This window comes from Labrus mixtus, chromosome 21 (assembly GCF_963584025.1).
Source record: "Labrus mixtus chromosome 21, fLabMix1.1, whole genome shotgun sequence".
Classification (NCBI taxonomy): domain Eukaryota; kingdom Metazoa; phylum Chordata; class Actinopteri; order Labriformes; family Labridae; genus Labrus; species Labrus mixtus.
This window is the reverse complement of record NC_083632.1, coordinates 1,427,127-1,451,914: the sequence shown is the minus strand read 5'-3', so window position 1 is coordinate 1,451,914 and position 24,788 is coordinate 1,427,127. Positions and strand designations below refer to the sequence as shown.

The following is a 24,788-nucleotide window of genomic DNA, read 5'->3' as shown; positions in this document are numbered from 1 at the left end:
ATCACTGTAGGTTTACACCAGCAGGGTATACTCCAGTAAATATTGATCATTTCCTTGGATGATTAATAACTCATGGAGCTAATTTCACGCCTCCAGACTCTATTGGCAACTCAGATTTATAGTCTCCTTAACTTCACTGAATAAACACATCGTCCTCTGCAGCCAAAAAGAGAGAGACAGGAAGAGCTAATGGATCTGCTGCAGTGAGATAAATGGATGCTGCAGGCCCACTCCTCCTTGTAGGTCACCTCAGCCTGGACTCGTGCCATAACCTCAGCCCTCCCAGTCTGTCACTCTGCGCCGCTCAGAGGCAATAAGAGTCCCAACGGCTGAAACACGAGCGGCTCTCCAGACAAACACTGACGTCTCATCCGAGCCCCGACACACGCTCGTCATGACTTCATGCTCTCTCTGTGACGGGCTCAACATCTCCGATTCTTATTTTAATCTGATGCTTTTTAAACAAACAATCTGCACACATGTGAATGATACATTTGTGTTCATTGAGGCTAAACTAAGTTTTAAACAGATTTTAATTAATTTTTCAGACATACATTATTATATTAGTCCCTGAGGGGAAATTCAGGTTTACACTCTGTTATTGAAGGATCTGCTACATGAAATAGACAGATGCACAAACCGGCCCTACAGACATGGACTAATGGAGAGATGTCAGAGTGCTGCACACTGTTAGGGTAGCTTTGTGTTGAATGTCATCTTTAAGCAGGTTTCGAGTTGCAATAAAGCTGACAGAACTCAATGGATATGTGGACCCCAAAAAAAGGCACGCTCACACAGCGCAGGATGTGATACCAGGGAGAGTTTATTTATAAAGTCCAGCAGGTCGGTATACAGGTGATCAAATCAGAGTAGCAAACAAAGCCAGAAAGGGGGCGGGCAAAAGGCTGAAGTCAAAAGGCTGAAGTCAAAAGGCAGGCACTAAAAGGTAACAAGATAAGGAGTGCTGACATGAGGTACCACACAACAAACTGTCAACATGAGGGAGGACAAACGAGGATTAAATACACAGACAACACAGGTGAGCACAGACGGGGGGGGGGGGGCAAAGACGGGGAAACGCAAGGAGCAGGATCTGAAAGAGCGCGGCTGTTTTCTACTAGTTAGCACTGATTTGGCTAAAATGCAAAGTGCAGTTTGCAAACACAGTGACAGGAATAACAATATTATCTCTCTGACCAGGATCTTATTTCTGTGTTATTTGTTCAGATCATACCAAAGCAGTGACTCTTATCCGGCTCAGATTCTGCATTAGTCACTGAATTAAGACCTTCATCTAACTTTCTTTTTTTTTTTTCAAGCAGCACGCACAAATGGCTCCATAATTATCTTTACTGGTCAGCTCTCCTGACGCTCTGTACTCAGTGATGACAGAGCGTCAGTTATTTAAACTCTGAAACTGATTCACAACATCAGTGAGCGTTAAAACGGAGAAAGAAGGCTGCAGCCCAAAACACACAGCCGAACAGAATTCTATATAAGAGAGTCGTTCCAAGACCTTTTCTGATGGGCCCCCCTTTGGCAGTTCAAATATTTTCAAACTCCTCCCACCAGTTGATACCAGTGATATACAGCAGTCACTAGTGTTGTAGTTCTTCAGAGATAATTATGGTCTTGGTCTTGGTCTTGTCTCGGTCTCGGTCTCGCCCTGGTTTGGTCTCGGTCTTGTTTCTAAAATTGTGGCCGACCCCTTTAACCGCTGACACTGTTCGAGACCCTCCTCTCTGATAAGAGGCTGCGGTCTATCAGCACCAAAACCTCTCACCACAAGAACAGTTTCTTCCCCTCTGCTGCCAGCCTCATCACCAATGCCCCCCCCCCTCCCCCGACACAACACAGACTCTCATCCAGCCCCACAGCCAGAGCACGGGGCAGTGATGTGAAGACTGGAACTGGTTTTAAGCGTTACATTAACACTCACTGGACTTATTAGTATTTTCTGTTAATATGGCACTCTGTGAGGCGATAAATACTGGAAATAATTTTCACTTTAAATCATGAACATAGATGCTCAACTGCACATTTTGTGTTTTTATAGTTTTATATTCTATTATATATTTTTTAGTTGCCTGTTAAATTTTCATCTGATTCTATTTGAGTTGTCAGCACGACCACTTTTTCACTATTTGATCTTTAGTCCTCTGTTAATTGTTTTGCACCAAAACACCAACTCAAATTCCTCGTATGAGTTAATGAACTTAGCGATACAAATCTATTCTGATTCTGATTCTTTCATTTATTTCAAATTCTCTTGTAAATAAACAACATGGACTAAATTAAAAGATGTGTTTTTGAAGAAGCAGGAAAAGTCACATTATCGCTCACAGGCTTGTTTCTGTGAAGAATGAGCGCAGGTGAGATGCAGCTGCTCCGCCCTCTAGTGGACAAAAGATGTAAACACAACCTGCAGCATCTCATTCAGCAGGGGACGGGCAACTTCAGTTAACAAGAGGGACACTTTAATCCTGCTCTCACTGCAAGAGGGCCGGATTGTTACAAATTATAGGATGCTCTCAATGACACTTCTGCCAATCCAATACAAGGAACCAATCGTTTTAATCACTATTTATTTCATCAACATTTACATTTTAAACACAAATGCTTGGACGCACGGTGGTACAGTGGTTAGCCACACAGTGAGGAGGTTCCTGGTTTGAATCCCTGTCTGACAGGAGCCTCTCTGTGTGGAGTCTGCATGTTCTCCCCATGCATGAGAGGGTTCTCTCTGGCTTCCTCCTAACATGCTCGTTAGGTTAACTGCTGACTCTCTGAATGTGAGTGTGGCTGGTTGTCTGTCTCTATATGTCAGCCCTGTGATTGACAGGTGATCAGTCCAGGGTATAACCCCGCCTCTCAACAGCAGGGATTGGTTCCAGCCCTCCCACGACTGGAAAAGCGGTATAGATAATTGATGGATGGAACTCAAATGCTAATATTGATTCCTAACTTAATGAGCTAAATACAAACACAACTTTTCAATGCAATGAACAGAACATTATATAATCATATTTGACTTACATTTTCACATAAACATTTAGTAATGCTTCAAAATGTTGTACAGAGATCCACCAATCTCTTGCACAGAACAGAAAATATTCCTGTGAAAAAATGTTTTCTGATGTGTTTTGTGCATGGTGTTGGATCGGCAGCTAACGTGGATTACAAATGTGTCAGGTTTTCAATTTAACTATAGTTTCAAATAGACACACACAGGCCCCCTTTTGAGTAAAGAAGAGGGGCTGCATGTGGGCCCCGGGCCGCCGGTTGGTCACCCTCGACCCTTCATGCAGAATGTTTTCGGTGATCACTTGCATCTTCTTCCTCCTCGATGAGATTAGAGTCTTGTGCTGTGGATGTAAAATCTTCAGATGGCAAACACTTTCTCCAAAGCAGACATGGATAAATATTAATGAGCACACAAATTACAATATTCTCTAACAAACTCATTAGTGACAAGCCCGGCAGATAGCTTTGTTTTTATCGTCTGTTTTCAGATATAAAGAAAGTTTAGAAAATATTAAATAGTTTTATAAGGACGCACTAATAAATCACCAGAGATGAAGAGTTTTTGCAGCAGCTTGAGGACAGAAATAAAAAAAGAGAGACATAGGGGCGCAGGTAGCCTAGTGGTTAGTGTGGGCACCATATGTACAGAGGCTTAGGTCCTCCCCCCCATGCAGGCAGCCCGGGTTTGAATCAGACCGGCTGCTCCTTTCCTGCACGTCATTCCCCCCGCTCTCTCTGTCCCCTCTCTATCCACTGTCCTATCTCTACATAAAGGCATAAATAAACTTTTTAAAAAACAGAATAGTGAGACGTTAAAAGATATGGACAGAAATGTAAACGTTTAACGTGTTGCAAACTGAACAGATGAGCGACCTGATGGCAAACATGGAGACAAACAGAGCTCGTCTGTCAGAGTCAGACTGGGAGGGATGAACTCATCCTGTGGGATCATTGCACACACACACACACACACACACACACACACACACACACACACACACACACACACACACACACACACACACACACACACACACACACACGTAGATAAATACATAGCGAACACATAGATGACTTTCAGTGTATTTTGTTTTTAACTCTGATGGATCCTGGTTTGTGAGAGAAAAGTTTTAATTTGATTTTAAATCATGTGAAATGTTGATAACACAACTTACTCTCCTCTAATGAAGCGTGCTGGAGCCCGAGGCTGTGAATAAATTGCTTGTGTTGCTGTGTCACGCACACACGATGGTAAAGTGGGTGAACACACTGACACACATAGCTGCACGAGGAGGATCAACTGTCCGAACTGCAGCAGAGCGCTCGCACAGAAACCACAAGCTTTAAATCTGTGCAGGGTGCAACGGGTTTATAGAAGATGTGCAAAAAAACCAAAAAAACAATGGCAGGATTGATTTAAGCATGACTCTCCTCTAACTGACAGCAGGGGGCGCCTTCAATGGTTTCAAAAATGAATTGTATGGCGCACAGGAAGCCTAGTGGTTAGTTCGATCGCCCCATGTACGGAGGGTGTAGTCCTCCAAGCGGGTGGCCCAGGTCTCGATTAGGAAACGGACCTGAGTTTGTATATTTCTTTTCTCGTCTCCTGATACTCAAAGTGCTTTCACACCGCAGGTCACACCGACACATTCACACACTGATGGTAGAGGCTGCTGGGTAAAGAGTCCATCATTCATACGCCCCCGGCAAAGCAGCAGAAGTAACTTGGGGTTAAGTGTCTTGTCCAAGAACACATCGGACATTTGGCTGCAGCCGGGGATCAAACCCCCGACCTTACAGTTGACGGACAACAAACTCTACCCACTGAGCCACAGCCACCCCCTTTACAGACTTAAGAGCGAGCTGTAAAAATCCTGAGATTTCAACTTGTCATTTTTTTTTTAAAGATTTGTTTTTGGGCTTTTTGTGCCTCTAAAGGAGAGAGAGGACAGTGGACAGAGCTGGAAATCAGGGAGGGAGAGAGAGGGGGGAATGACATGCGGGTAGGGAGCCACAGGTGGGATTCGAACCTGGGCCGCCCGCTTGGAAGACTATAGCCTCCATACATGATTTTAACTTTCATTGTACAGATTAAATCCGGGCTGTGGCTCAGGGTTACCCTCCAATTAAAAATTCAGCGTTTTGGGCCAAGCGAAAAACTCCAAAGAGACAAATCCTGCAGTGTTTGGACGGATTGCCTTGCAGGGTGATAAACCAGAGTGTGAATGTGTGTGATAGAGGAAATGCTGACATGTGGTGTGGAGCCGATTGAGTGACCAGAAGACGAGGAAAGCGCTATAAGAAGCTAGCTATATTTTATATTTTACATTTATTAAGTTCTCACCTTCAAATACCTCCCACATGATCCTCCCAGCTGTTCCCCACCCCTCCCAGTGTCCCAGTCCCACAGCTGTCTGAGAGTCCCCGCGGCCTCCTCACCCGATCAATGCACAACCAAGGACATGAAAGTCAGAATCAAAGTCACCGTAGTCATGGAAACAAACCCAGGCCTGTTTCCACCCACTAATCGATGAGTGTGTGTGTGTGTGGTCGAGGAGGACCCTGTCCCACATTCAGACAGCAGAAACCCCTCGCTCGTCTTCCACGGCAGGACGGACAGAACGCAGGAAGAGGAAAAAAGAAGATGGAACGAGTGGTTCAGATCCACGTCGGGATGATGTTTGTGGCGTTGTGTGTGAGTCTGCAGGCGGCGGCTGCAGGTGAGAGGAACTTCAGCTCACATGTCGTTACACAGGACGGAGATGAGATGATGAATTATAGACTCATGTTGATATTTTCAGACCAGTTCATATTTATTTCAAAGTCCAAAAATTGCACAAATGTGTTTTGTTTGTGTGTGTGTGTGTGTGTGTGTGTGTGTGTGTGTGTGTGTGTGTGTGTGTGTGTGTGTGTGTGTAGGCCTGAGGCGCTGTTGTAAATTAAAGTTTAATTTGGCTTTAAACTCAAAATAGAAATTGCAGAGGAATTTCTCATCATGTAAATGAATTGTACCTCCACCGGTCAGACGAGTACAGGATCTTATAATCTTTGACCTCAGGACCTTTTCTATCTAGTCAGAACTGAACTGGGGGAAAGAGGTGTTTCAGTTTTCTGCTCCTTTTATTTGGGACGAGTTACAAAAAGAGACTTAACGAGCTGCTCTGATTGGTTTAAAAAGGATGTTAAATGTCTTTTCACTGAAGTTAATAAGAGCCTGGACTTGTAGTTGAAGTTTGACGGTATGCCTAATTTAAATTTTGCAAGAATAGAATATTTCATATTTTGGATTTTTTTAGTTCATTTCAAAATCTACAAGGGTAAATGAATGTGACGGTAAAACATCCAGGTTTATGTTTGAGTGAAAAAAGACTGAAAAGGTCTCATTCAGCCCTGCTCCATGGTAGGAAAAGTCCACTTTCTGAAGCTTTTGCGTCTTTTTTTGACACTCTGGAGCTAAAAAAACTACTAAAATGTACAAACATGAAGGTTTGCAAAATCCACAAAACTTTGTCCTCTAAAATATCACAACGTTTTTTCAACTTTATTCTATCGCTGACTGATTTATATGACCACAGACAAAAACATTTGCCTTCAGTCCGGCTTGTGATTTAAAGGGAACATCAAAGCTCTCAGCCTGAGTTTGCGTCCTGTTCTGTTTTTTTTTTTTTTTTGCGAGGGGGGAAAGGAAGTGTCAAATATTAAAAATGACTCCGAAAGAGGAAGCGCACTTTGCTTCTATGAATCAGGGCTCGGATGTCGACAGTGTTAGTTAAAGTGTGGGTCTGCAGAGGAACGGGAGGTGGAGGAGGGGCGGTGGTGTGCTACAACCGCCTCAGCTGAGACAAAGCTTTAATTAAACGTGACCCACAATCCCTCATCATCCAGACGGAGCGTGCAGCTGGACTGATCAATGGCATGGATCTGGATGATACTGTCCCACTATGTGGCCTAATAAATTAATCACGTGCAACCTCTGTACTCTGAAGTCATGTGTTTGCCTTTATAATGAATCTGATCCTCACACTAAAGTACCGCTCTTCCCCACTCAGGGAAAGCTGACGGGGCGCAGGGTGGAGGAGGCGGCAGCGTGGACACCATCAGCCACTCCCTGACCGTGGTGCAGCGTCTGGAGGCGCTGCTGGTTCAGGGGAACGGGAGTGATGTGTCGCTCAGGGTGGAGACGCCCAACGCGGACGAGGTGAAGGTGATCCAGGTGCACTCGCTGGTGCTCACCCTGCAGAGCCCCGTGTTTGAGGAGATCCTGCTGAGCCGCAACAGCAGCACGCTGGTCCTGAAGGAGAGCTCCGACTGCGCCGCTGTGTTTGACAAGTTCATCAGGTGAGACCGGGACCGACTCAAAAAGCCCCTCAGAGTCTCACCCAGATGGAGTTATCACGACCCCTCTAGAGGGATGAACTCCTCGACTGCAGCCCTACATCTGACACAATCAATCAGTGATGACTTTAGTATAAAACAGATGGATCAATCGGGGAACTGCTGGGCGGCTCGATAGCAGCTCCTGTGGTGCAGCAGTCAGTAAGACAATGTGGAGCCGGCGCTGCAACAGCAATCAATAAAAAAAAAATCTATTTTTATCCCAAATGCTAATGATGATGATATAAAGCCGAAGCAGAGCGCAGCTGCCTTTCTGCCACACTGAGAAAATCTCCTTCTTAATATTGTAATGTGTTAATGTTTTGTACCTGTACACATGAGACATCCTGAGAGGAACAGGAACACGTAAAAGCTGCATGAAACAATATGTTTTATATGAATAATGAATCTAATAACTGTGTGTGATTTGCAAGGGTTTGTGTCAAGATTACAGCAAACTAACACCAGGGCTTTGTCTGTTTTTGAGCCCATTTTGTCTCATTCTTTTGGTTGTACAGCACCTTTACTTCTAGGTTTAATCCATAGATTGTAAACAACATGGATGTAGTCTCAGTGACATCACTCATTGGTTTCTGAAGTGGACTTTTGAAGCCCAATGATGCCCATCGCCATTTTGAAAATGCTTTTTTTAACTGACTTTTGGTAAACCCAAACAAAGGGATAAAGCTGATATCTGATACCTTTAGCCTCCTAGCTAACAGCTACATACCCGCCTGTCAGTCAAATCGGTCATGCGATCAGTTTTTTGAACCATGCTGTGATATATCTGTGTAGGTTCTCAGGCATCCAGGTCATGGTCAATTGGAAGCTTGATCCAAAGGCAACTGAACGGAAGAAGCCTTTTGAAGGAGCGGTGAAACCTCTTCAACATTTTCAACTAAGTCCTAAATTGCCTTTGGATCAAATTTAGAATTTACCAGGCCATGAGCATGTTGATTTGATCTGCTGTCAAAATGAGCATTTTAACATGGGTGTGTATGTGATTTCCAAGGCTTTTGCAGCCAGCCTCAAGTGGACACTCGAGGAACTGCAGGTTTTTGCACTTCGGCATTGACTTTTTTAAAACAGAGGTTGCCGCTTGGTTTAGGCAAACTTCCCTCAAAGAAAAATGAACACTCTTTTAGCAAGAAAGAGTTGTTATAGCTCTAATAAACTACCTGTTTGGCATTATTTACGGTAATTTACTGTAGTCCTTAGATTCTCGGTCTACAGTTGTGTTAAAACAGCTGATCACACTTTGATTTGAATGTTTAAACTGAAGTTCCTCTCCGTCTGTCTGAGCAGGTATCTGTACTGTGGAGAACTTTCTCTACGTCTGGACCAGGCCACAGCTTTACACAAGCTGTCCACAAAGTACCAGGTGACGGGTCTCCAGCAGGGCATCACCCAGTACATGACCCAGAACCTGGCCCGGGACTCTCCCTCAGGCCACGTGGCGGGCTGGTACGAGTACGCCCTGCAGGCCGGGGACCTGACCCTGAGGGACAGCTGCCTGCAGTACATGGCGTGGAACCTGTCGTCGGTGCTGCAGAGCGGCGAGTGGTTGACCGTCAGCAGCCAGCTTCTCATGTCCCTGCTGCAGCGCTCCGACCTCATCCTGCAGAGCGAGATGGAGCTGTTCGCGGCGCTCGAGGCCTGGATTATCGAGAACGAGCCCGACAGTCTGACCGCCGAGAACGCTTTGAGGGCTGTGCGCTATGCCATGATGCCGCCACGGGAGCTCTTCCGCCTGCAGACGCAGTCCTCAGTCCTCGCCCGCTATCAGGAATCGGTGCGCGACCTGCTGTACATGTCCTACCAGTTTCACTCGGCGTCGCCGCTCAGCATGGCCAAGTTCTTCGACGTGAACTGCAGCCTCTTCATGCCCAGGAACTACCTGTCGCCGGTGTGGGGGTCGCCCTGGGTCATCAACAACCCGACGCGAGACGACCGCAGCACCAGCTTCCAGACGCAGCTGGGACCCAGCGGGCACGACTCCAGCAAGAGGGTGACCTGGAACGCCTTGTTCTCGCCGCGCTGGCTCCCCCTCACCTTGAGGTCCATGTACACGGAGACCGGCGCCATGCAGCCGACACGCGTGGAAGGAGGGCGCCCTCGCATCATCATCACGCCGGCCACGTCCAGCGCAGATTTCGCCGGGGTGAACTTCCAGAAGACGGTGCTTGTGATGGCTCAGCAGCAGGGGAAGACGGTGGTGAGGCACGTCTACAACTTCCACCAGAGCACGGAGGAGAACGGCGACTTCTTGGCCGAGGCCGACCTCTACCGCCGGACGTCCGAGTACCTCATCGACAGCTCCCTCTACCTGCACATCATAGTGAAGCCGCTGTACCAAACCCTCATCGCCACCAAGAACTGACCGCCCTCTGACCCCTTCCTCTCAGAGCCACCGGTACCTCACCACACACAACCCGACCCGCTGCAGCGACATCTCGCTAATATCTCCGCACGAGGACGCCGATCTGATCCCCCCCATCGAGTTGGATCGTTTCTGTCTCATGTTGTGATTATTGGGCAACTTAAATCATGCTCTGAGTGTAAATCTGTCTTTTAAAGAACTGGTGCTTTTATATTCTGTTCTTATGTTTTAACCAATCAAAGAACCCGAATCAACAACGCCTCAAATATCGATTAATTGGCAGCTGACCCTTAAAAATGCACGACTTCCTCCTCTTTGAATAAAGTTTGTTTTTAGTTAAAAACTAAATGTCCCACAAGACACAGACAGGATGTTGGCGTTGGTCTTTCTATTATAAGGAAATAAAAATGTAGACTATATCGGTTTTCTTCATGCCACATTGTCTTTGTTTGGTATAGAAATTGGTGCTATTACATCATCCCCCTTACGTTTCATTATTTACCAGGAGTATCAGGAGTTACAGAAGTCATTCATCACCGCCTGCCGTTTGAATTAACGATGTCACAGTGGAGAGACACGAGATCTCCCAGACACGAGATCTCACAGACACGAGATCTTACTGACAAACGAGATCTCACAGACACGAGATCTCACAAACACGAGATCTTACTGACAAATGAGATCTCACAGACACGAGATCTCACAAACACGAGATCTTACTGACAAATGAGATCTCACAGACACGAGATCTCACAAACACGAGATCTTACTGACAAACGAGATCTCACAGACACGAGATCTCACAAACACGAGATCTTACTGACAAATGAGATCTCACAGACACGAGATCTCACAAACACGAGATCTTACTGACAAACAAGATCTCACAGACACGAGATCTCACAAACACGAGATCTCCCAGACACGAGATCTCACTGACAAACGAGATCTTACTGACAAACGAGATCTCACAGACACGAGATCTCACTGACAAACGAGATCTTACTGACAAACAAGATCTCACAGACACGAGATCTCACTGACAAACGAGATCTTACTGACAAACGAGATCTCACTGATACGAGATCTCACTGACAAACGAGATCTCACTGAGACGAGATCTTACTGACAAACGAGATCTCACTGACACGAGATCTCACTGACAAACGAGATCTCACTGACAAACGAGATCTCACAAACACGAGATCTTACTGACAAATGAGATCTCACAGACACGAGATCTCACAAACACGAGATCTTACTGACAAACGAGATCTCACAGACACGAGATCTCACAAACACGAGATCTTACTGACAAATGAGATCTCACAGACACGAGATCTCACAAACACGAGATCTTACTGACAAACAAGATCTCACAGACACGAGATCTCACAAACACGAGATCTCCCAGACACGAGATCTCACTGACAAACGAGATCTTACTGACAAACGAGATCTCACAGACACGAGATCTCACTGACAAACGAGATCTTACTGACAAACAAGATCTCACAGACACGAGATCTCACTGACAAACGAGATCTTACTGACAAACGAGATCTCACTGATACGAGATCTCACTGACAAACGAGATCTCACTGAGACGAGATCTTACTGACAAACGAGATCTCACTGACACGAGATCTCACTGACAAACGAGATCTCACTGACAAATGAGATCTCACAGACACGAGATCTCACAGAAACTCGCAAGACTTTGAACGTGACTTAGAAGAAAAACAAGTCCTGCTCTCTTTCGTCAATATTCCACTTGGCTCTGGGCTCAGTTGCGTTTATGTTTGTAAGCTGTAATAAAAGGCAACTTCCTGTTAGTGACGCCTCCACGGCCGCTCACTCGCTCTGATTGGCTACTGGTATTCTGATCGGGATTTGTAAAAGTCAAACCTGTTTGATATTCACGATTCCAGATCGGGGAGGCTCCGAATCGATAGGGAGCAGTAAAGTAATCGTATAGTGACACCACACATTGTTTGGAGAAATAACGGGATCCGATTAGCCTCAAATTAGGCCACGCCCCCCTGCTCATGGGGGGAGGGCCCAAAATCAGAGTTAAAATGTGTGTTCTCAGCCTCAGATGGAAGAAAAATCTTTTCAACCAAATTGTGCCCAGTTGTGACCTTAAAGACATTTTACCTCCGTCGTTAAATCAGATCAGTCACCAAACGTTCATCCTGTTGATTTTCAGATTAAAAACCTTTTTCTTTAAACGTTCTCGTCATTTATTAACAAAACCATAAAAATACGCCCAACAACTGTAGATGTCGGGGTGTCTCCTCGGTAGTCTTCTGATGTGATTGATGTTAACTAGATTCACTGTTTATCAATGTTACTCATAATAAAGCTTTTTAATACATTTTCAAAAGTCATGACTGTGTGTCCTTTCATCACTCACAATGTGTAGTCTTCATGTCTTTAACATTTAAACGTATACACACACACACACACACACACACACACACACACACACACACACACATATATCTACTGTTATGTTCCCCACAGAAAACAGAATCTGAATGAGAGGGGTCACGATTTAAAGAACTAACAAACTCTGCACTTGTTACAAAAGGGAGGTACCAATAAGTGGGCCTTTGGTTCTTAGATGTAGCAGAAGAACATATGGTGCATTCAGGTGCTCCTCGGACGTTCCCAGTTTCTGAGTTAGGAAGTCGTTCTTCAGTCTTCAGTGTGTTCATGGGATTTCAGTTTTGAAAGATGTAAATTGGTAACAACAAAAATCAGTATGCTACAAAGAAGATGTGTGAATGTCTCTGTTACGAGTTATAATCGAGCCAAAAGTTGATGTGCAATTCGAGAATTAATCAAAAGTATCTTAACTTTTTGCCCTCCAGTGATAACGATTCTGACGTCAAGTCGGCAAGTCGGGCTCCTATTCTTTTCTGAGTGTCCGAGTTGTTGCTCCGACTTAAGCATGGGTTAATTTGCGTTTTACAACTTAGAATCTAGTTTTTCCGATGTGTCCGACACCACATGAATGCACCATTAGCCCTCATTAACCACCCAGTGTTTCTATCAGAATGAAATTAATTGGAGCCCAAACAGAATAGAAGCTTGGGTCAATGAACAGAGGGGTAATGGAAGGAGTCAGAAATGTCTGAAAGAGAAATCTATTTTTCAAAACACACATAAAACTGAGATTTCATTCATAAAGAAAAACACAAAACGCCAACTCATGGTGGTGACTCTCTGGAGACTAACACTCACCTGAGCAGGGGAACCCCGACCTCCCTTTAGAGCCTCCCAGCCATCAGCTGACGGAGAACATCACAGGTGCAGTCAGTAGCTCCTGATGAGTAAGGAAACCTGTGACCTACTTCCTCAAATCTACGCACAACAATACGTAGCTCAGAGTTCCTCATTTTAATCTGAAGGCTTTATTTGTGGTTTAATTGAACTAAATTATGGGAGTAAAGTTGGTCATGTGACCATACCATAAAGTAACTGAAGAGAAGCTAAAAACACTTTGAGATAACACTGTGTAGTCTGTTACTCAATAAGTTTGCTTTATTGTGCTTTAAGTAAAAGTACTGTCATTGTAATCAGTACTTTACCTGATTCAATCTGATGCAATGTTCAAATTACAAACTAATCCTGGTAAATAAATCGGTATAATTCATTCTAAAAAAACGATACTACTGTTGTTCATTTAATGATATAGTCTTATATAATATGTAGGCCAAATGATACTTTAAAAAAAACAAGTTCCTTGAACAATAAGTGCTTCACCTCTGCACAGCACACTCTACATCTGCACGAATGTAAGAGCTCGTTAAAATAAACCAAACACAACTTACATGCGAGTCTATTTGTGACCGCTGTACTTCTGCACTACATTTCCCAGAATCCTTTGCGCGCCAAGCAGGAAGAACGTTCTCTCGCAGGGGCTCACACTGATCCAAGTTAGGAGCTTTCAGCTGCCAGCCTTGGCCCATCATGTAACTGCTGCGGAGAATTCCTTGCAGTGCAAATTTGCAAATTTACCTGATTTCCCGACGCACGCGGGGGGCTGTGCATTCGCAGCGGCGCCCCGTGCACGGACGCGCGCGCTCCGGACTCGAAAAGGCTCCAAGTGCATGAAGATCGAGGCTTGTATTTGTGCATCTTTGTTGCAAAAAAAAAAAGCAAAGCCGCTGAAGCTCCAGTGCTGCTGCGAGGGCGATGGAGGGAGGGAGTGAGAAAGAAGGCAAAGTCTTTTGTGCTTCCCCTCCCCCTCATCAAAGCAAAGGGGAAATGTCTCAGCCAAAGGGAGGTAAGAATATCACACCGATCCGTGCAAAACTAGCGACATGCAATCAGTGCTGCACGCCCTGCAACATGCACCGCTGCAGCTCCAACACGGCCGGTGCATTTTAAAGTTACATGGTTTTAAAAGGGGTCAGTTGCATTTCCTGTTACAGATCTTCCCCTTTGCACAGTTCCTGGTAAGACGATGCTGTGTGTACTCACTCAGATTGACGCTGTTAGCGGCGCACTGGCAGGGATGTGGAGCACAGGGGCGCCTGTAACAGTCACGAGATAGACAGACAAGGACACTGCAACTCTTTTATAATGAACTCCGCACGAGTTTAATGCATGGCTCGTGCACATTGCTCAAGGTAAATAATGCAAAAAGCAGGTCGCGTGCGGTGCCACAAACATGCGTGGGTTAGGCGCAGAAGTGACGTGACAACCCTGCAGCTGTCAGGAGTCGAGTTGGAGTGTTTTATTGGCTCCAGGTTTTTCTGCTTGTGAGGTAGAAAATGGAACTCTATTAATAGAATTAGTTGTGAGCGTTAAAGTGGTGGTGGTGCGTTCAGGAACAGGCACTTGTTCAGGCAGTTACAAAACAACTCCACAAGCAAGAAGTCCCACTCTGTCAGCTCACTGCTTCTGTCCAATCACCTGGACTTATGTCAGACCTTTTGGGGTGTGCGTGTGTTTACTGATGTATACAAACACATGCATGCCGCACTTTGACCCCACAACTTTATCTCAGAGCAGCAACAACAAGAGCCGTGCAGGGCCGTGCCTGCAGCCTGACAGCTCTGCAAGTTCATCAGTGAATGCATCATCAGGGCAGTGAATGCATCATCAGGGCAGTGAATGCATCATCAGGGCAGTGAATGCATCATCAGGGTAGTGAAAAAAAAAACAGCTGCAGTGAAGGCAGCTCAGGCTCAGGCCTCTTTCCTCCCAGTAACCTGTTTTCCAAGAAGTCCAAAGTGAGGCTGCTGTATTGCACAACATGCAGAACACACACACACACACACACACACACACACACACACACACACACACACAGTCAGTAAGAAGAGCAAGACGAAGCAGGTAGAGAGAGAGAGAGAGAGCGAGCCCCTGATGGTCAGAGCCTCACACTGTTTCGTGCTTCAGTCAATTGTCCGCCCTCCTACACAGGAACTGTCTTGTTGCAGCCGCTTCATCTTGTGATGAATAATGCAGTTGCTTTTTTTTTTTTTTTTTTTAGTTTGTGGATGAATGAGTCGGTTTGGGACTTTCCTGAGAGCAGAAGTGGGTTCATGGTGTCATCCACTGATGTATAGTACGAGGCAGGAAATGGCCCATTCTCAGATAAACCGTCGAGTCGATGACTCGATTGCTTGATGAGCGATTTGTTGAAGTTTTGCCTGATGGTTCTTATGATGGTTCTTATGATGGTTCTTGTGATGGTTCTTATGATGGTTCTTGTGATGGTTCTTATGATGGTTCTTATGATGGTTCTTGTGATGGTTCTTATGATGGTTCTTGTGATGGTTCTTGTGATGGTTCTTGTGATGGTTCTTGTGATGGTTCTTATGATGGTTCTTATGATGGTTCTGATGATGGTTCTTATGATGGTTCTTATGATGGTTCTTATGATGGTTCTTTTGATGGTTCTTGTGATGGTTCTTATGATGGTTCTTATGATGGTTCTTTTGATGGTTCTTATGATGGTTCTTATGATGGTTCTGATGATGGTTCTTATGATGGTTCTTATGATGGTTCTGATGATGGTTCTTATGATGGTTCTTATGATGGTTCTTATGATGGTTCTTTTGATGGTTCTTATGATGGTTCTTATGATGGTTCTGATGATGGTTCTTATGATGGTTCTTATGATGGTTCTTATGATGGTTCTTTTGATGGTTCTTGTGATGGTTCTTATGATGGTTCTGATGATGGTTCTTATGATGGTTCTTTTGATGGTTCTTATGATGGTTCTTATGATGGTTCTTATGATGGTTCTTATGATGGTTCTTTTGATGGTTTCTTATGATGGTTCTTTTGATGGTTCTTATGATGGTTCTTATGATGGTTCTTATGATGGTTCTTATGATGGTTCTTTTGATGGTTTCTTATGATGGTTCTTTTGATGGTTCTTATGATGGTTCTTATGATGGTTCTTGTGATGGTTCTTATGATGGTTTCTTGTGATGGTTCTTATGATGGTTCTTATGATGGTTCTTATGATGGTTCTTTTGATGGTCCTTATGATGGTTCTTATGATGGTTCTTGTGATGGTTCTTTTGATGGTTCTTATGATGGTTTCTTGTGATGGTTCTTATGATGGTTCTTGTGATGGTTCTTGTGATGGTTCTTGTGATGGTTCTTGTGATGGTTCTTATGATGGTTCTTGTGATGGTTCTTGTGATGGTTCTTGTGATGGTTCTTGTGATGGTTCTTATGATGGTACTTGTGATGGTTCTTGTGATGGTTCTTGTGATGGTTCTTATGATGGTTCTTGTGATGGTTCTTATGATGGTTCTTATGATGGTTCTTATGATGGTACTTGTGATGGTTCTTGTGATGGTTCTTATGATGGTTCTTATGATGGTTCTTATGATGGTTCTTATGATGGTTCTTGTGATGGTTTCTTGTGATGGTTCTTATGATGGTTCTTATGATGGTTCTTGTGATGGTTCTTGTGATGGTCGGGTTATATATGTCTGTTGGGTATCGTGCACTTTGGGTTCTTTTCTGTTGAATTGTATTTAATTATTTTTAGTATTTTGCATTTGTTATGTTCTTGCTGTTGTTTATGTTCTTCTGTGTTTGGTTTAGTTTGTTCTTGTTTTTGCTGTTTGTCAAAGCACTTTGTAAACCTGTGTTTTTAAAAGGTGCTATATAAATAAAGTTATTATTATTATTATTATTATTAAGTCTTTGTGGCGACTGTTTGCAGTTCAAACAAACAGGAACATATCGGTGCTACCTGTCAGTCACCTGTAATGATGACAGCATGGCTCCTCAAACATGTTGAGAGAAATGATGCTGCAAAGACAAGTTGATTTCATATACGGCAATTTATAAAAAATATATTTTATTTTGAAAAGTTCCACCAGAGTGAGAGAACTTTATGTTTCTGCTGTTTCTGTGATTTTAATGTTTTTCTTCTGTTTTGGCCTGCTGGCTGAACACAACACGACTTAACGTCGGATATTTTTCACAGTTTGTGTCTCTTTACAGACCGAACATTTCAAAGAGATGATCGTCAGCTAGCTGCAGAAACTCACTGAAGTCGTTTGTCAATGAAAGCGTCTCGTATGTGAGGATTAGCAGCACTGGATGAGATGTTTAAAGACGTTTCTGTGCGCTCTTTGAGATTGTAACGCTCATTCAAAACCTAAAGCGTCACAGAACGGTCGTCTAAGTTACAAAATTAGATCATTTTTTTTATTAAATCAGGAAAAATGTGACAGGAGAACGAGACAAACACGATGATGAACCTGAAGGGACATTTTAACACCTACAGTATTTATGCTTGTTGCATGTGTTTGATGAGATCGTTAAACATTAAAGTGTTGTGTTACTCAGAGTAAAAACTACTGGAGGAAATGAGCACAAATATGCAAAGCTAAAATAAGCACCGTGTCCTTGACTAGTGTTGAAATCTTTCCAGACTGAGTTCTTCACCCTGCTGCTGTTTCCTCTCTCGTCTCATTTCATTCGACACTGAAGTGAAGTCGTCCTGTGCTCAGTGTCAAACGTACAGTTTAACTCCATTGTGCACTGTGTGCTGTATTGTGAATGTTGGATATGCTGATAGCTGCAGCGTGCGACCCTCCCAGCTCGTGTCCCCCCCCCCCCCCCCCCCCCCCCCCTCCCCTCAGCCCTGGCCGGCCCTCGCGCCCCTGCACTAATGTCCCGTTTGTCATGCAAATGCAGACTGTGTTTTCAGCTGCACAGATTCTAAAATTTGCTGTTTCAACGGGCCAATTGTTGGTCCAGTTCCAGGCCTGTGGTGGCTTCTTTTCTTTTTTTTTGCTGCAATAACAGTCGAATAGTTCAGAGCATTGTTCAGATGATCCACTGACTGACTGTACTTCTCTCTTCTCGAGGGGGGGGGGGGCTGACTGAGTAGGCATGCATTCAGGCTGCAGCTTCTTCTCTGACAGCAAGAATTAACAACATGTTTCAGGACTTTTGTAACACTTCTAGGTTATGTCAGAATTTCACAATCGAGGTTTGTAATGCAGCTGCAGGATATTGTTTTCAATTCACAATTAAGTGTTAATATTTTCAAATTAAAGCTTGCTGCTCTACAAACGAGAGACAGACGCCTCTGGTTTGAGCGTGAGTGTGCTTGTAGTCGTGACAGAGCTGCAGGTTTTCTAGATTTGAATGCTGAAGTGGGACGGGACTCGGGGTGAGGATGAGGGAGGGAGGGGGCGTGACACTTTAGCAAACCTTTGCAAAGCAGGAAAGTTGATGCCAGTAATGTAACTACAAATGCATTGAGACATTTACTTCACTGAAGTGTGCAGATGCCCTTCACTCCGTCTGTCAACTTCTTCGTTTTATCTATTTTTTCTGGAAAAATCATCTATAGAATATCACTTTCCCTTTTGCTCTGGTTAGAAATATATTTGCACTCAGCTCAAGTTTCCTGGATTTGACTGCTCACTGTTTTTAACTTTTATCAATAAAGTTTTTGAATTGTCAATTCTCTCCACATGTGGACGGAGACTTGGCGGCGTGCCGGCTGCACCGTCAGCTCATTTTCTGAGCCGTCTGACGCTGCTCCAGTCTGTCCTGTGTCTCTGAGTCATGACTGTCTACAATGAGGGAGAAGCTCGAGTCCCGCTGGCTGTGTTGTTGTCAGAGCCGTGTTTACATGGACGGGACGGCCGGCTCCTCCCCTTGTGTATAAAAGCTGTTTTAGTCAAGAACTAGAGAGAAGAAGAAGAACATACTCACTGATTATTTGGATGTTAGTAAGAGTTTTTAGATCACGCTCATTCTGTGTCAGTTTACATGAAATGTGAAGCTACGAGCTAACTAAAGAGCGCTAACATTAGCATGCTAACACAACAATGCAGCTCGAGACAAGAACAATGTTGCTGCCTGCACTTAGCGCTTAGCTCTTAATTAATGTGCGTTCCAATTTGATATGTCGTTTGTGCAAACGCGAGTGTAGAGAGGGGTTGGAGGTGTGTCTCTGGAGGAGAGCGGAGGCATCAGGATGGAGGAGGCGTGGCCTAACAGCAGTTTGTTTTGGTTTCATGCTGGAGCTCAAGGGCGACATCTACTGGATCAAAAAGTTGCACATTCTTCCTTTAAATTCACATTAAAGCAGAATAAAAACAGCAAATCGTTCAATTTGAGAATTTTTGGGAGGATTTTATTTGATAAAAGGAAACAAATTTAGACTTTATATCCAGGTCCATTGAATGATCATCTTCTCCAGATGTTAAAACGATCGTCTGGTAAACACCAGTGAGAATAAGTGGTGTTCTCTTTACATGTTCCTCGTCCCTCGCTCAGAGTCACTCACAGCCTCATGGATGCAGAACGTTCTGACGGGAGCTCATCAGGTTCTGTGTTCTCAGATCTCTCACAGGCTGCACTGTGACGGGCCTTATGTAAGACCTGCAGCTGAAGGACGATTTGTTGACCGTCCTCTGTAAGGAACACTCGCCTCTCTCTCTGATAGAACAACCTCGTGCGTTATGAGGCCTGTCTGTTAATGTGACGGAGCTCGCTTTAGGCTGGGAGTGTTACAGAGATGTTTTGACGTCGGCTGTCAGGACTGTTTCAAAGTGAAGTCTCCATATTTGAACACACCTCAAATTTCACTTGAATTTGACCATTGCACATGAGTTTTGCAGCATTTGCAGAAATACAATTACAGACATCGTTTTAGTTTGAGCTATTTCACACAAGGGCGACAACCGGTCTATAACATGTGAAATGAAACAGGAAGTGAAACATTTTTAAATGTGTTTTTACATCCCTCTGAGACACACTTCCGTCTACAACCTGACCTCCATGCTCAGGTCGATTTCAAGTTGAACCTGCAGGATTCTCTGTTGTCCCGAGTCTGGTCTGTATACCCTGGTTGTGGTGGTGGTGGTCTCAGCTATTTGTCCTGAATCCAGTCTGTGTGTGTGAGCAGCACTTCTGCTCTGAGCTGACCTGACGCTGATACCCGAGAGTCTCTGCTTCCTGCGAGTATCGTTCATGATGATACACGACTATCCCGGGGAAGTGTAGAGTAAGATTCCCACAGGAGCGTCTGACAGCTGCTGTAACGTAAAGGAGCGGCCATGTTTGGGGGGGGGGGGGGTGTAGAGTATCACACAAACTTGCCAGAGCAGTCACAGAGGGGGGAGGGGGGATGCAAACCCCCCCCACCTCCCTTTCCTGTCCTCCTGTTTGTGACAGTTCACAGCCCCCCCCCCCCCTCGTCTGTGATTGATCCTTCTTCCTCTTGCTCTGTGGAATTCCATTGAGGGAACTCTTTGGGATTGTTGGAATTCCAGCCGGGTGCATGTGTGGGTTAGCAGCGGGCACAGTGTGTCCCCCGTGAAGGGGCTCAATTACCTGCCCTCACACACACACACACACACACACACACACACACACACACAGGGAGGGGCTTTCTGCATGCACTCTGTCCCCTTCTGTATGCCCTGCAAACCCTCCTGCCAGCTTAACGCCCCCCCCCCCCCTCTCACGATGACACTGATTGCATGCTCTCCTCGGGTGTGGCAGCAGCCGGGGAGCACGCAGACACCCCATCTCTCCTGTGGCCTCTCTCTCTCTCTCTCTCTCTCTCCCTCTCTCTCTCTCTCTCCGGCATTCCTTCTGCATACTTGAGCTCATGTGCTTGCAAATCATCACCAGGAATGATATGTACTGCTGCTTTTAATTAGCCCACGCTGCCTACCACAGTATGCAGGCCCCCGATGCTGAGCTCAGCAAGAAGAAAGGAAGGAATTGTGCATCTCGAGTTATGCAACAGAATCTGGAGCGCGTCTCAAAATGAGAGTCCCTCCGTGGTTTCCAAGTCTGCTTTGGTTGGGAAATGATTAAACAAGATCATTTAGCGTCCTTCAGTCCAGCTGCAGGTTCTCTGATCTTTAATTCTCTGACACAGTGAAGAGACTGTTTCTGTTCGTCGTCGTTATGAGAGTAACTTTCATCACAACTACCAAGTTCGATTTATCACCTTAACTTAACTTCAAAAGTGACTCCCAAAGTGGGGCCTCTGGGGGGTTTGGGGGGGGGGGGGGGCGTGGTCAGACACAGCTCATTTACATATTTAAAGGTACAGACACAGAAACAGCCTGTTCTGAGCAGGGCTGAAATAGAGGGATTTATAGACATGATCAAATACAGGATCAGAGTGGATTTGGCTGCGGCGATAACAGCAGAAGGACGCCGTTTTCCGGCAACAACACTACTTTTTATTACGTCGTCTCCTTCCACTTCCGGTCGAAAGCCCCGGCGTAATTTCTCGAGCATGCGCAGAACGCAAAATCCAATTACGATACGATGGCTGAGTTTACACGCCGTTAGTTTGCCGACTATGAACGACTTATCGAGGTTTTCTTTTCTGATTATGAGGTGTCCGTTATGGTCAGATGTTTACATGCATTTTAAAAGTCCAAACAGTGTCTGATACGATCAGAAATTCGAATATCTAGCGCCATGCAACCCTACACCCTACTGACCGGTTGAAGAGGAGGATATGTCACCTTTAATGTGATGATGAAAATGTTGCCGTTAAGTCGATGTTAAATCTAAAGTCCTCTGACCCCGAGAAGACGTCTCTGAACATCGTGTTTGTCTGAATAAAAACTCTCTGAATGCAAAAATAAAGTCAGTCTGAGACGAATCAGAGAACAAGAAAATATTCAAAATGTTAAACCTGAAATGTGGATAAAGATTTCACAGAGAAGCTGTTTATTAAAACATCACAGGTCGTTGATGAAGCTGACGGATCCTTTCAGCTTTTTTCAGTCAGTTAGGATCTGACTTTTACTTCCTGATGATTGCTTGTGATAGAAAAGCTTGCAGATGCTTCTTCCTGCCAGCTTCATAGATTACATAATCCCCTGACCCACTCGACCCCCCCCCCCCCCACCTCCTCTACCTCTTCTTCTTCAGTCTTTCCAGCTGCAGCAGTGCAGTGCTCCGGTTTAGTTTCTGACATGTCTCCAGCAGTGAGCTATCTGCATGTCATCTGTTTGATTTGCATGTTTTGAGGCTGCTGGATCGCCCCGCGTCACGACCTCAACGCGCAGCACGCACACATATACCGGACCTGCAGCAAACATTCTTCATACGACCGACAGCTCTTTCCCGGCTGTGTGCATGTTTAAAGTCAAATTCATGGTGGAGGTTAACACGCATTGTGAGATTGCGAGCGGCCTCTCGTCTCATGAGCTCAGAGTTGAGCTGTTTTCACATGTAAAATGTTTTAGCACATTTCAGGCAGGCTGACCCTGAAGAGGTCAGAATGCTCCAGCAACACTTGTAGTAAGAAGATCAACTTTATTAACAATTTAGACCGACGCGTTTCAGCTCGTGGCGTTCCTCAGGGTCACCAAGAAGAAACAGATTAACAAACATCATTTAAACAGGGTTGGTACACAATTGAAGGAAAGGAAAAAAAAAAAAAAATCTAAAAGGTAGGGACAACCAATCAAATGCCTCCACATATGTGTGTATCAGCCAATAGGGCACATGCAAGGTGGGCTGGTTTGATGGCCAGGTAACGTGAAGGTGAGGGGCGTGTCTAACAAAAACAAGGCTGACATCACAACTGGTGAACAGGTAGGGATCAAGGGGACGGTTAAAGAGGGGGGGGGGGGGGAGCTGACCCTGAAATCTTCCTGATTTGCTTCCTGATTTTCACATGTACTGTACCTCACAGCGGGAGGCGACCCCTGTGTGAGACTGGAGGTGGGAGGGGTCTTATAGGAGGCAAGGCATGACGTAAAAAGAACGACTCAGAAGCCAACACAGTCAAAACGACATCTAACGCTTTAAATCCAAGTATGTCAGGTCTACGTGTTGTTGTGCTACATATTCACAGTGCAGAACAGAAAACCTAATGTCTCATTACGTGCATAGAGATCATGCATACTGTCTGTAGGTCATGATTAAGGAGAGTTTTTCTAAATGTTTCCTGCTGTGCTCTCAGATCGGCTCACCCTGACCTCATGTGGAAAATGAATGAAGGGGCTGGCAGGAAGTATGACGTGAAAAATTTGACCTTTTGCGTTCACACATGCAGCTCAATCCAACAATTTCAGGACATTTTGTGCATGTGTGAATGCTCAAAGAAGAAGGGTACTGCCTCTCACATGGTTCCAGGTTAGTCACATGATGACGTTCCATGTCTGGTTTATGCAGATGATATAAAAGTATTCATTGCTTGTGGGTCATGTGGAAGCTGTGGTCAGTTGTGGGGAAAGAGTTAGAGTTTCAACATGCCTGTTTGATGGTAAAGAGATAAAAGAGCTGACAGTGAAATCTTCAGGAGCATCAGAGTGCACGCTGAGAGGAAGTGCAGGGTGTTGGTTTGGATGTGGATCCATCAGAGCAGAGTGAAGAACGACTCTGATTCTTCTCCTGAACTCATCATTTGTGAGCCTGAGTGACGTCCCCCGTCTGTCCCTGCAGGGGGCGCTGGAGTCCCATCGATGGCGGTCTCCATGCTGGAAATGCTGTCTCAGTCTAACTTTCAGTCAACCTAACGACAGGCTGAGAGCTGGAGCTGAGGCGGGTTTTAAACCTCCTGACAAACCGTTACACCGCGCCCACCTGTCAATCAGGTCAGCTACACGCCTTATTGTGAATAACTCTTATCCTTCATCAAATCAAAACTGATGAGTCATCAAAACATTCACCCCCCGTACAGTGTGTGTCCATCGAGACATGAGCTAATCACACCTATTTGGTTTTTTGAACCAGGCTGTAAACATGTTAATCTCTGCTGTAAAAACAGGCTTTTTAGAATGGGTGTGTATGTGACTTCCTGTGCTTCTGCAGCCAGCCTCTAGTGGACACTGCAGGAACTGCAGGAGTTTACACTTCAGCATGGGAGGTTGCCTCTTGCATTACGTGCAATTTTTACAATGCAATAAGATTAAATACAATATGATGCAACAGGATAGAATTCAATTGATTCTTAAGTTTATATGTTAACATGTTCAAGGGATGGTTAGCGACATCATTTTTCATTTTCTACTCTAAGCCAAATATCACAAATCACATCGGCCTCATAGAGCTTCATAGAAGATATTTAAAACTGGAGCAAGAAGAAGAGAGAGAGAGGGGAGAGAGGGGGAGAGAGAGAGAGAGAGGGGGAGAGGGAGATGGGGAGGGAGAGAGAGAGAGAGAGGGGGAGAGGGAGATGGGGAGGGAGAGAGAGAGAGAGAGGGAGATGGAGGGGAGAGAGAGATATGGGGGGAGAGAGAGAGAGAAAGAGAGGGGGAGGGGGAGAGGGAGATGGGGAGGGAGAGAGAGAGAGAGATGGAGGGGAGAGAGAGATATGGGGGGAGAGAGAGATATGGGGAGGGAGAGAGAGAGAGAGATGGAGGGGAGAGAGAGATATGGGGGAGAGAGAGAGAGAGAGAGAGTTCCCAGGACAGCCGACGGTCCAGCTCAGTGAAGCACCGAGAGGAGGGTGAGAGAGGAGCAGAAATATTTTTCCTCCACAATCAAAATAAAACTCTCAAGTTCTCTCTCTCACTTT

General features: G+C 45.0%; 2 protein-coding genes across 3 annotated transcripts in view; both read left to right on the top strand.

The window, feature by feature from the left end:
- The first annotated feature begins 5,076 nt into the window (after positions 1-5,076).
- On the top strand, positions 5,077-9,894 carry btbd17a (BTB (POZ) domain containing 17a). The gene is made up of 3 exons (XM_061027889.1): positions 5,077-5,744; positions 7,074-7,362; positions 8,704-9,894. The coding sequence occupies exons 1-3, from the start codon at positions 5,555-5,557 to the stop codon at positions 9,776-9,778; spliced, it is 1,554 nt and encodes a 517-aa protein (XP_060883872.1). The 5' UTR covers positions 5,077-5,554; the 3' UTR covers positions 9,779-9,894.
- Positions 9,895-13,712: 3,818 nt separating this feature from the next.
- Positions 13,713-24,788, top strand: part of map2k6 (mitogen-activated protein kinase kinase 6) — a 30,850-nt gene continuing 19,774 nt past the window's right edge. The window contains exon 1 of one of the 2 annotated variants that reach the window (XM_061027912.1): positions 13,713-14,072. In XM_061027912.1, the coding sequence (XP_060883895.1) occupies positions 13,982-14,072 (91 nt within the window). In that variant the 5' untranslated portion in view covers positions 13,713-13,981. The remainder of the gene's footprint in view (positions 14,073-24,788) is intronic. The other variant, XM_061027911.1, reaches the window with a different exon arrangement.

Excerpts from the sequence above, each read along its gene's own strand:
- btbd17a (XM_061027889.1), top strand. The coding sequence starts at position 5,555 with ATGAGTGTGTGTGTGTGTGGTCGAGGAGGACCCTGTCCCACATTCAGA. Across the intron at positions 5,745-7,073 it reads TCTGCAGGCGGCGGCTGCAG|GGAAAGCTGACGGGGCGCAG; the intron begins GTGAGAGGAACT and ends TTCCCCACTCAG. Across the intron at positions 7,363-8,703 it reads GTGTTTGACAAGTTCATCAG|GTATCTGTACTGTGGAGAAC; the intron begins GTGAGACCGGGA and ends CTGTCTGAGCAG.